Raw genomic sequence first — 13,177 nt, forward strand, 5'->3', positions numbered from 1 at the left:
GCCCTGCCTGTCATGTGTCCTGTATGAGGGCCCTCCTGTGACAGCTCTTATAAGGACTTCACCCCACTGTGTGATTCCCCCTACATGACTGATCCCTCTGTGTGCAACCCTTACACAGGGAACCCCTCTGTTTGCTCCCCCTACATGTCTGCATACTCTGACCACCACCTGTACCATTTCCACATCCTCTGACTGCCTCCTGTATCCTGTGCACATGTTCTGACCACCTCCTGCATCCTGTCTGCAGCCTCTAACCGTCTCTTGTATCCTGTCTGCAATCTCTGACTATCTCTTGTCTTTTAGCGTGTCTGCAGTCTCTTAGGGGGAGTCTGGAGAGGAATCAAGAGTGAGAGCACCGCCGGGATTGGGATTACGGGATGAGTCAGATGTGTATGGACTGGAGAAGAGACTATAGAATAAAAACCAGAACCAGTGGGGTGGGCAGGGCTGTTTCTGACGTTAAACGATCTCTCCGCCTCTGCCCGCCTGCTCGAGAGCATAATATTTCTCAACCGTGGCTAGCTCCCACGCATGTGCAATCAAGAGCCGTGAAATCGCGCATGCTCAGTAAAGCCCCGCTGTCAGCTGTTTCAGTGACAGAGCCGCACCGGAAGTGACGTGATTTGGTTTCTGCAAGAGTCGCAAAAAATTTTACAACACCGGCGAGAGCATGAAAGGAGAAGTGGGTGAATGGGTGGGCTGACTGTAGAACGGATACATTGTCTATTGATCACAGATGTAATCTCTCACACAGAGAGATATGTTCTAAAGATTGTGTTTATTTTCTGACAGATTTTACATCAGATTATAGAAGATCCCGAATGTTTCTCATTCCTGTAGTGCTCGTTATGATTATTGGGATTTTGGTGTCTCTGGTGAGTAATGATTACATCTTTCCTTTCTGTGATCGGATTATTCCTCTAGATCAGTAGTCCTCTCTATAGTGTCTGTTGATTTAGGATGGATCTATAGTGAAAGGTGAAGTTCTATTCTCAGTTTCTGGAATACATGAAGAGCAATGTAAGGTGTGAAATACTTGCTGCTCCTGGAGAAAATGCTGATTTAGACTCCCTACAGTATATGACTTTTTGGTCATGTGATTTCTTCTGAAGGGGAGATGAGAGCTCGGGGTGGTTAATGTTCCTCTTGCAGACAAAGTTTCAGGTGCCGGTCACATGATCTTTACTGAAGGAGGAGATTGGCCAAACTGAACCAAATACTTATAACTGTGTAAGCAGCACTGGAGGAAACCCAAAGCAGCAATTGTTCCAGGAAAGTAAATACTCCACTTCTTCCATTACTCTTTATCCATTCTGGTTTTATATTCATACTTAAGTCAATGTCTGCTAAAACCAGCTTGGGGTCCTTATTTTGGTTATCTTGGGACAGGAATCGGGGCTGGTGTTCTGTCAAAGTGTCCGGCCATTGAATGAGTCCAGGTTGAAGCCCCACCATCCAAGTGGACATATGTTTGCTAATAGTAAAAGGGCCCCTTGCGGGCTCGCTTCGCTTGACACACTTCACTCGGCTATTTTTTATTCTAACTCCGTCCACTTGGATGGTGGGGCTTGAACCTGGACTCATCACCGGCACATCAGTCTGGCCGCTGGCATGTTTTGGTACTGGACTCCACTATTCCCCCCTGTCCGGTGCATGCAGTGCTGAGCCTCACTCAGTTCCAAGCAACATAGTCCCCCCCCACCACCCACTCACCTGCCTGTCGGCTCACCTGCTGCACATTCCCTGTCCGCTGTATATCCTGTAAGAGGAGGGAGAAGGTAGGCTAGGACTGTCCACCTCCGCCCCATGTGCCCTTGTGCCTATCCACAACCCCAGTGTGCAGCCAATCTGTGCCTAGGAAGGGGGTGCGGGTGGGAGATTTCAAAGCAACCAGTGCTCCTGCCCTAATGTCTCCCCGAGCCTCTGAAGACAATGTAGCCCCAGGTGAGTGAACTCTCCCCCTCTCTCTGCCTTAAATGTTCCATAGTCTTCCTGCCTTCCATGTACCATAGTGGTCCCTCCTTCCCGCCTTCCATTTACCATAGTGATCCTTCATCAATTGCAGCCACTGTGCTCCATCAAATGCAGCCTTACTGTGACCCCTCCGCCCGCGGCACTTACCCCATCTTGGTGGCAGGTCAGGCAGCGGGTGACGGTGGCGAGCTGTGGGACAGGCAGCGGGTCGGACGACAGCTCCTGTGTCCTTCATGCTTCCCGTGCATCTCTTCTTACCTTCTGCTAGGCGTCCAATAGGATCACCTGTGCTTTCAACCGATCATGTGACGGGGATTAGACTGGCACTTCCTGATTGGTGGAGAGGCGGTTCAGTATTAGAAAAGCAAATATTCATCTGCTTTTCTAATACACCTGGGTGGGCTCCGAGTGCAATTCTCTGTGCTCAGAGTCCACCTTTTTTGAAGCCTATTAGAACCTATGGCTCTATTCAGGTGCTTCAAAAAAAACACTCCCATTGCTGTAATTTACAAAGACACCCCCTTAATGGGACTTTAACTGGACCACAAATACCACCAACATTGAAGATAAAATATACATTTTAATTCATTTTACAAAAAATATATGAAAGACACCCAGACACAAAGTATCTCCCATAAAATACAATCAAACAGATGTACATAGAAAAGACATCTATGTTCATCATGTTTGGGTTTGGGACATTAATGAGAGTATTAGCGATTTTCTGTATAGATGTCTTTTCTATGTATATCTGTTTGATTGTATTTTATGGGAGATACTTTGTGTCTGGGTGTATCTTTTATATTTTTTGTATAACAAAATACAAATTTTAATTTGTCTTGGTGGTCCAGTTAAAGTCCCATTAAGGGGGTGTCTTTTGTGCACTTGATGTAGGGGTGGGACCGCCATGCCACATTTTCTGATACAGTGACAGCCCCATACTACTTTGTCATTGCTGTAATTTAGGGGCCTGATGCCTGAATAGGAGGTGGCCCAGGCGGCCATGGATAGATTCATGCAATGCATGAATCTATCCATTCTACATATAGGGGGTGGTGTGACACAGGGAGCAGTGCCCCTAATGGTTGGGCCCCAATGGATAGGTGGCACTGGTGGGCACAAAAGAGGTGGCTGTGGCTCTCCCTGTTAGGGACAAATGTCCACTTCACCGAAGCCAGTCAGCATGAGGAGCAAAAAATCTGATTGCCGATCTCCTGTTTACATTATGTGATCAGCTGTCATTGGCTGACAGCTGATAATGTGGTAAGGGGCCGGGATATCATTGACTTGGTAAACCCAGAGCGTGCAGCACACGCCTCGCAGGGGGCAGGCAGGCAGTTCATGCATGGGAAGACGTCTTTTGATGCCCTCCCGCCAATTATGACCCATGCTGTAGCGGTCATTCGGCTATAGCGCGGCCATGAGGAGGTTACACTCTCTGTCTATTTTCAGTGTACGCAAAACCAAGTAATTTTCTAAATGATTGTGTTGAGGTTTATATGTCTATAGTTTAGAATGTGTATGTGTATGTGTATGTGTTATACCCCCTCAGACTCCAGCTTGGGACACAGCAATCAAAGCATAGTTTATAGGTACAAGGAAGTGCAGGTTTCGTTTAACCATGGCCCTTAAGCCCCTCCCATGATCATATTTGGCCACACCCACTCTTTGCTGCACCGCGCTCTGCAGGTCACTGTCTCCATGCAGTGTCCCTTATCAAGTTCAAAATTTGGAAGGTATGTGTATACATGGGCAGGACAAAAGGGGGGTGGAGCCGGAGGGATGGAGGGGGGTTGGTGGCAAAATGAGGCTTTGCCTAGGGTGTCAAAAATCCTTTCACCAGCCCTGATAGGAATGAAGGGGATACATGGAAGAACCTCCCAGGTAGATGCAGAATTAATGTCTGGATGAGGTCTGTGCAGGGCCGTCTTTAATATTGATTGGGCTCTTTTCCGGCGGGGAGTCCCCTTTACTTGTACCTCTGTGCACCTAGATCCACGGGGCCACTACATTATACTCCGTGGTCTGTGGCGCACGCAGGCACTGACCTTATGCGTCCTCTACGCCCCCAATGTCCATCAACATAAATTCTTGTCTAAGGTGTTTTCCCGTTTGTTTAAGACGCCCCCCGGGCTCCTGGTGATAGGGGGGGATTTTAACCTTACTCAGTCCGCACTCCATGATCGCCTAGTGGTGGGCCTCCGGACGCCTCAGGCTAGGACCTTGAGAGACTCTAGGCTCTTCTGCCAAATTACCAGACGGCGGGGTCTTTTTGACGCCTGGCGAGCTCTGCACCCGCAAGACCGCCAGTACACCTTCTTCTCCGCTCCCCACGGCACGCACTCGCGCATTGATCACTTTTTTGTTAATAACGCGACACTGCGGGCGGTCCAATCTGCAAATATACTCCCCATCTCCTGGTCAGATCACGCCCCCATAACTCTAACTCTAGCACTGGACTCCCCCCTTTATAAGCCCTGCACCTGGAGGCTGAATAACTATCTCCTGCAGCATGCTCCGGCAAAGGTAGAGCTGGAGTCTTCGCTCCGGCACTACTTTGTTGAGAACGACACTCCAGACGTCTCCCTTACTACCCTCTGGGCCGCCCATAAGGCAGTCATCCGGGGGCGCTGTATAGCTCTGTCTTCAGCCTTGAAGCGGGACGCACGGGCCGCCAGGTTGCTGGCTGGAAAACGACTTAAGACCCTTGAGGCCCGTCTCTTGGTCTCCCCCTCCGTCCCCACCCTTAAGCGAATCGTCCAGACTAGGCAGACACTACGGGACCTGGCGTTGGGATCGGTTGAGAAAGCTCTAGTCCGCTTACGACAACTGTACTATGACAAAGGGAACAAGGCACAGTCGCTATTGGCCCGGAAACTGGCGGACCGTACGGCAACCTCTGCCCCGGCCCAAATTAAAAATAAGGGGGGGGACCTTTTGACCCACCCCCGGGCGATAGTGGATGCGTTCGCGGACTATTATACTGACTTGTACAGCAGACCGGACATCCCCCACAATCCCCCAACCTCGGACCAGTCCGCCCGCATTACCCAGTACTTGGACAATATAGTTCTACCCCGACTGCAAGACGCAGACCTCCGAGAACTGAATGCCTCTGTTACTGAAGAGGAGCTCTTGGAGACTGTGAAGACCCTCCCTGCCCACAAGTCCTCGGGACCGGACGGGCTCCCCTACGAATACTACAAGGCGTTTATACCCCTCTTAAGCCCGTACATGACCAAGCTTTTTAACTCCTTTTCTCCAGCAGACCCCGGTCCCGACCGACATGCTAGGCTCGTTTATTTCCCTTATTCCCAAGCCAGACAAAGACCCGACTGTTTGCGCTAGTTACCGACCTATAGCCCTGCTGAACGCTGACTTAAATTTTTTTACGAAGCTCCTAGCGAATCGCCTTAACACAATCCTCCCTTCCCTAATACACAAGGATCAAGTGGGATTTGTCCCCTTGAGACAGGCAGGGGATAACACTAGAAAGATCATTGATCTTATTGACGTGGCGAATAGGGATAACCTAGGATCTTTGGTTCTCAGTTTAGACGCCGAGAAGGCGTTTGACCGCCTCAGCTGGCCTTTTATGGAGGCCACGCTACACCGCATGGGCTTCCGGGGCCCATATCTGCGAGCGGTGCGGCACCTCTACACCACCCCCTCCTCCCAGGTTAAAACCCCCTTCGCCACGTCCTCTACTTTCTCTATCACTAATGGCACCCGCCAGGGCTGTCCGCTCTCTCCTCTCCTTTTTGCTCTATGTGTGGAGCCTCTGGCGGCTGCCGTTAGAAGCAACCCCGATATTCGGGGGATCCCGGTCAGGGGCAAGGAATTCAAGATTTCGCTCTTCGCAGATGACGTTATCCTTACCTTGGCTCAGCCCGGGATCTCACTCCCCAACCTCCACTCCGAGCTAGACCGCTATGGGGAACTTTCCGGCTACAAAATTAACCCGTCCAAATCGGTGGCCCTCCCCCTAAACATGGGGGCGTCTGAGACGACCCGCCTACGCTCCGCTTTCCCGTACAAATAGGAAAGCTCTTCCCTTAAATATTTGGGGGTCCTCCTTACGCCATCATTCCACTCCCTGTATCAGGCTAATTTCCCCCCCTCTTTCGGGCGATTAGGGAATTACTACGTAAATGGAAGGCCCACCACATATCGCTCATAGGACGGATCACTTCTATTAAAATGGTGATCCTCCCCAAGCTCCTGTATCTGTTCCAGACATTGCCGATCCCAGTCCCGCATGCACAGTTACGCGCGCTCCAGAAGGATCTGTTGAAATTCGTATGGAACTACAGAAAACACCGGGTCCCGAGCTCTGTCCTGACGGCCTTGCGCTCTGATGGCGGTTTGGCGTTCCCTGACTTAGTCCGCTACTACCAGGCCACTCAGCTGCGGTCCATAGCCTCCTGGTTTCCGCAGAAGTCTTATAATAGATGGTCGGAGATTGAAAAGATCTGGCTGGCTCCTGTACACCCGAACAGTTTCTTATGGGGAGCGAAGATTGATATAGATTCGGGTCGACTACTGGGGCCGATGGCCCAGCTTCGTCTCCTCTGGCGGAAGCTCTCCCGTGACCACAGTCTCCACTCGGAGTTCTCCCTACTGACCTCCTTCCTCTATAACCCGACTCTACCGACCAGCTTGACCCACCAGATGTCCTGGCCTTGGGCCTCGCGTGACCTGTTCCACTTGGGGCACCTAGTGGACCCCAGAACACGATGGCTGTTGTCCATCTCGGAGCTCCAGGCTAAGCATGACCTCCCCCATCAGACGTTCTACAGCTACCTACAAATTAGGCACTTTGCACAATCTCGGGCCCCTCACCTACGGTTCTCCCCGCCCTCTCCCTTTGAACAGATAATCCTGGCAGGACGGGATCGCAGAGGGTTGATCTCAGACATATATCGCGTCCTCAACGCATACCACTTTCAAACGAAGGGGAAGCACTCCTACATGAAACGCTGGGAGGGGGAATTGGGTGAGGAGCTCCCCCTTGAGACAAATCTTCTCTGTGTACATTGTACAAAGAGAATTTCTACAAAATTATTTTCTTCTGGTACCAGACCCCGGATATTCTCCACAGGATATACCCCTCTACCTCGGATCGCTGCTGGCGATGTCTGAGGGAGCGGGGCTCCCTGTTCCATATCTACTGGGCCTGTCCCCTGATTGCCCCATACTGGCTTACGACTCGTGGGCTGCTCCAGCATCTATTCGACGTTCCTGTACCCCACTCCCCCAAATTTTTCTTGATGGGCCTGTCCCAACCCGCTCTGACTAGGCCGGGCTGGAAGCTCCTTAGGCACATCCTGACAGCGGCCCGCTGCCTGATAGCCCTTAACTGGAAGAATCCATTGCCCCGTCTAGGGAGGCCCTTTACTCCAGGATCAAGGACGTTGAGCTCATGGAGAAGATGACTGCCAGGGTGAGGGACAGGCTTGAGGAGCATGACCTGGTCTGGGGGAGATGGCGGCTGCTGGAGGATTGATGGTGAACCGGTGTGGAAGTGGTGATGTGGACCGTTGGCACTCTATTCCCTTTTCTATGTCTTTCCCTCTTTCTCTCCTCTTCTCTCCTCTTCTCTCCTCCACTCTTCTCGCTCATACTACTGATGGTCCTTGTTTTGTTTTAAGTTTGGCATGTAAGCTAAGCAGCAGGCCCCGGGTGGCCTTTTGGTTTCCAGCACGGATAACTGACTTTTGGTGTCTTCCGTCCTGCTGTGCACCCTGGGTCGGTTGGTCTGATCCCGCTGTATTTCCCGGTACTGTACTCTTCTGCACTGTCCACTTACAATGGGCCTCCTGTGTTTTGGAAGCCATGTTACCATTGCTGTATGCCTGCACTACTACTTTTGTTATGCGACCACGAAAACTAAATAAATTGTTATTTGGAAAAATATTGATTGGGCCCTGGGCAAAAATTTTCTTAGGGCCCCCCTCCCCCCATGCAATTTTACTCTCCACCTTCTCTGAGACATAAAATAAATAGCAGCTAGACTTACTGTAAACTGATTTTATCAGATCAGGCAGTGATTGCGATTTGGTTGCCAGAGGTTACAGCATATCATTACCGCTCACTGACTGGTGGCTAGAGGTTACAGCACTCCTTAAGGCTCACCGATTAGTTGCTAGAGGTTACAGCACATGATTTCTGCTTGTTGATTGGCTGCTAGAGATTACTGTACAGTAATACTGCTCACTGGTTGCTATAGGTTACAGCATATCAGCTCCTCACTGCAGCGGGGCATGATATACATATGATTACTGCCTTTATTTACATATCAATTCCGTTGGCCTCAGCTATTTACATATGCATGTCACTGCTATTTACCTATGAATGCAGCTTATTTACATGTAAACACAGGGTCTGCAGGTCAGTCATCTGTACACAGCAATAGGGCAGAGCTGGGCAGCATTAGTAGTAGCACTTCACACTGAGATATCACGACACAGCACAGGACTAAAACTTCAAGGGACAAGGGAATGTAAACTGGGATAGTTGGCAAGTATGAGGCAGCTGCTTTGGGCACCACAACAATGACAGGGCCCAGGGCAGCTGCCCCTTTTGCCCTGCCTTAAAGACAGCCCTGGGTCTGTGCAGTGACATCTAGTACAGATAAAAGTTGGTAAGTGGGGGGGGGGGGGGGATGGTTTTAAAGATTAGCAGTCCCATGTGGTGGCTGCATTTGTCTTCTTTTTTCAGTCTAAGAATATATTCAGCAAGAACATATAATATCTTTTGATACTGCCAAATATTCAGTGTCCCTTTCCTTTCAAGCTTCTACTATGAATTCCCCCTCCCCCATGTAATGGATAAGAAGATCTGTTTGTAGTCCAGTTCAGGAGAGCAGCTCTACACAGATACAGTGCCGTGGGTGTTGTTCCCCTAGCACAGGAAGTGTGTTATTCATTGATATACCAGGCAGGTGAAAATAAAGGAAGACAAGAGAAAACGAATGCAGCCACCACATCTAAGGACTGATAAGTTGCAATATATTACAGCAGTTGGCAAAGTTGTGATGGATACACAATGCTGAGCCCAGTGCAGGGAATTCTGACCCAGGGCAGCCATATCCTCATTGGGAATAAACTAGAAAGAGAACAATGTTGGTGATAGTCTCTGTAATTTTCTGAGGGTGTCTGTGTCATTTATATTTCCAGATTTACTACAGAAAAAGAGATTTGAAGAGCAATGGTGTCTATGAAGATGAGCCACTGGCAGAGAATGGATCGGTGCCACCCATCCAGAATGGATCCATACACACCAATGGTGTCTATATAGAGGTGCCAGTGGTAGAGGACAGATCTGTGCCCCCCATCCAGAATGGGTCCTTATCCACCAATAGTATCTATGAAGATTTGCCACTGGCAAAGGATGGATCAGTGTCACCCATCCAGAATGGATTCACACTCACCATTGGTGTCCCTCAAGATGTGCCCCTGGCAGAGAACAGATCTGTGCCACCCATCCAGAATGGATCCATACCCACCAATAAGATTGGATTCCCACCTGCTACTAAGAACACATTTTTATCTATTGAGAGAATTGAGACCCCCTACCCCCATGTAGGGAAGCTCAGTATCTAGAGTCTAATATTTGGGTGTCTGCCAACAAATTTCTGTTAATCATAAAAAAAAAAAGGACCTTTATCATATAATTCCTGATTAGAAGCAGCAGAGCAATTCCTCACATATGAGGGAACGTTCACACCAGATGTATCGATCAATACAAGGACTATAAAAACAATTGCTTTCTATGAGCCCCTTCCCACCACACTGCACATTATGCAGCACAACACACAACAATCTGCATAAATGTAACATTCTTGTCACATTACAAACAAAAAGTGAGCCTCTTGACCCTTCATGTGTCCAATGAAGTAAAACTGATATAAAAAAAATTAGTGTGCAGAGAGATGTATGTCAATGCACATCAATCTGCATGCAGTGCATGTGTTTTCTGTGCACTCAGGTGTGATTGAGCCTTCAGTGCCTTAACACTCCTCAGGTACCTATCAGGTGTATGACATCATCAACTGTATACCCCGCCCACTCCTACATATGACACCCATAGGGTCATCAGGGGTGGAGTCTAGAAGAGCTGCCTTTATGTAGGTGTCCCCTTTATTATATATAGTGGTCATCTAAAGATTCCTGAGTTTAGGTCCACATTGAAGTCGATGTGCAGCCATTTTTTTCTTGTATAAATAGAAGAGAGTGTTGCATATCCTATCAAGTTATGTTTCGTCTTGCGTCACAATGCAGCAATTTCCCTTCATTTTCCTGCCTTGGGGTGCAACAAATAATGAGTCTTAGAAAGTTGTCACAGAGACCAGTGAAGGATATTTTCTCACTTTTAGACTTCCCTTTATGTTCTGTCACCAGGACAGATAGAGATAAAGAATCTCCCTAGTGGGGACACAGCAATAAAAATTTGACTCGGGGGTTCAGCCCTTCCCTAAAAAAGCCTTTACTTGTACAATAAAAGGAGGTTACACCCTGAATAACGTCCACCAGCATTTGCCTTAATATGAAGTACGCACAGCACTTACCTCTGGGTGTGCTCTCCTCCAATGATGAGAGGTCTGAGCCAATCCACTCCATTCCTGCCAATGCCAAGCCCTTCCCCCTCGTCTTCCAGGTCCACCATCTTCTTCCTTCTCCCTTTGGACAGGCACTGATGATGTAACCCCCACACATGTACACTGGAGTTATATGATCTCAGCATCCGGCACCATTCCCGGCATCTGTGAGATCCCCGGACTATACACTGCACTCTGCATATACTACAGTCAGTGTGCAGAATAACATTGCCAGCAGGAAAAATCAATTTCCTACATTTCTCAGGATTTTCTACTGATTGGTAATCTGTATTGTCATCTGTTTAGACCTCCAAGATGAGCAAAACATTGATCTGGACTTCTTATTCCAGTGACAACACTGCCGGGTGATTGTTGGCATTTCCTGGTTATATGTCTTGTGTTGGAATGTATTTGAACATTGCCGGGTCCTATTAATCCACAATATTGTTGGAGGAAACTACTGTTGCCATTTATACTAAGTTGAACTAAGTTTAAATACTCAAAGGATTTATAATTCTGTCCGGACACTTTTGTGTTTCACACATCAGAGCCGGACAGGTGATGTTTACAGGTATAGAATACAGTGATGTCACCTCCTGTCCACAGCATGCTGATTGGATGGTGAAGGGACAACAACACAGAATAACTTATCAATGCTGCCCTCTCCACCTCTCAGCACATGTGCAAGCAGCAGAGCCCGGATTGGCTCATACTGTTGTCCCTCCCTTCCTAGGCTGAATGTTGCTGTTCAGATGGTGATGGGGGTGTTTGATATCCAGACAGATTCAGATACCTAGGCTAGTTGTCTTTAAAAATAATTAAGTCCAACTCCGGGTTCCTTGACCCTCCTCCTCCTTCAACTTTGTATGTATGTGTTTGTTTGTTTTCAACATTATTTACTTACCTTTTTCTGATGTCTTCTTGCCAATAATGTGACACGCTGGGTTTATGTCTTCTCCCAGGGTGGGCAGTCTTGGATGATGCAGAATGGGTCACTGATTGCTCTCTGCAATATTACACAGTGAGTGGGGGGAGGAGATCTGCACAGGGGGCGGGATAATAGCGCTCTGCACTCACAGTATTTCCTCGGTCTTCTAGCAGGTCTAGTCACGCTGGATATCCCTCAACCTGGAAGACTGAGGACATCTTGTGGTGATGATGAGGTTCTGCAGGGGACAATTCCAGAGTAAAAAATGGCCTGAGGACTCAGGCTGCACATGTACAGTAAATATACAAAATATTGTATAAGATGTAAAGAAACTCGGAAATAGTCACTTTATGTTGTAAATAGTATAACTTATATAATGTGTATGTCATAATTCTTCTGATGGTATAATCTGTATCATCGGTGAATACCGGTTCTCCAAATTATTCAGTTATCATTGAATTATCTCAAGATAAAGCACTTAGCAAATAGAAAATGTGCAATAATGAGACATGGAATGTGTAAAGTGTACCTGTCTATATACAATGAGGATCTATTATCTGTCCAGAATGTGATCACATCTCTGAGCCTCCCTTCCTCTATGGAGGACAGGTACTCTTCTCCTCTACATAAAGAGAGAAGATTGGTCTCATTTGAAGTCAAAAGTAAATTGCACTTTTTTAATTCTTTTTTTAACATCTGTATCAGTCATTGCTACAACTTTGCGAGAGAAGTAAACTATATTTTTCTATGCATTATTTTATACATTTTAATGTGATTCATATTATCTGCTACTGCCAGAATGAATCAAATAAAATTTAGAATTTGGTTGTTGGTCTCTCTTCTGTCGTCTTCCTGTACAAATAATCCACAAAAAAAAAAAATCCCAGAGGTTCTAGGGGCTCCTCAGGCTTCTCCTGGCTGACTGACCTATGTAGGGGTGTTGGCATAGTTCTGGAGCCAATGCAGAAATTAAGATATAAAACAAAAACAGCTGTTACTTCAGAGTGTGCACTTCCAAATGATTTGACCAAATGAATGCCTTAAAAGGGGTTGTAAACCCTCGTGTTTTTTTCACCTTAATACATCCTATGCATGAAGGAGAAAAAACACCTGACATTTACCAGACCCCCTGTTTTACTTATCTGAGCCCCTTCATCTCTTCAGCAGGTATGCACTGTTCCTCACTCCATGGGGTCCCAGCTCTTGATTGGATAGATTGATAGCAGTGCAGCCATTGGCTCCTGCTGCTGTCAATCAAATCCAATGACGCGGGCGCCGGGGCCAAGCCCAGCATTCGTGTCTGTGGACGCAAATGCTGCACCTGCAAGGTAACCCCCTTGGGAGAGCGCTTCTCTTAGGGGTTATCTGATGAGGGGAGGAGCTACATGCACCACTGGGGGACCCCAGAAGATGATGTGTGGGGCCACTCTGTGCAAAATGAGCTGCATAGTGGATGTAAGAATGATGTTTGTTTAAAAAAATAAAAAAAAAGATCCTTTACAATCACTTTAAGGAAAAATAGAGGTTGTACTTCTGTTATGCCGCGTACACACGAGCGGACTTTTCAACATCCAAAGTCCGATGGACTGATTCCGTCAGACTATTCGATCGTGTGTGGGCTGCAACGGACTTTTGATTCGCCAAAGTCTGACGGACTTTAGAATATGGAACATGCT

At 47.7% G+C, this 13,177-nt stretch overlaps 1 protein-coding gene across 2 annotated transcripts in view; it reads left to right on the forward strand.

Moving 5' to 3' along the window:
• LOC143981627 (uncharacterized) overlaps positions 1-10,883 on the forward strand; it is an 82,751-nt gene extending 71,868 nt beyond the window's left edge. The window contains exons 4-5 of one of the 2 annotated variants that reach the window (XM_077479618.1): positions 793-875; positions 9,153-10,883. In XM_077479618.1, coding sequence (XP_077335744.1) covers positions 793-875; positions 9,153-9,578 — 509 coding nt within the window. In that variant the 3' untranslated portion in view covers positions 9,579-10,883. The remainder of the gene's footprint in view (positions 1-792; positions 876-9,152) is intronic. The other variant, XM_077479619.1, reaches the window with a different exon arrangement.
• The last annotated feature ends 2,294 nt before the right edge of the window (positions 10,884-13,177 follow it).

Source organism: Lithobates pipiens, unplaced genomic scaffold, assembly GCF_037356315.1.
Source record: "Lithobates pipiens isolate NorthernLeopardFrog02 unplaced genomic scaffold, aLitPip1_a1.2 Scaffold_16, whole genome shotgun sequence".
In the NCBI taxonomy this organism is placed as follows: Eukaryota; Metazoa; Chordata; class Amphibia; order Anura; family Ranidae; genus Lithobates; species Lithobates pipiens.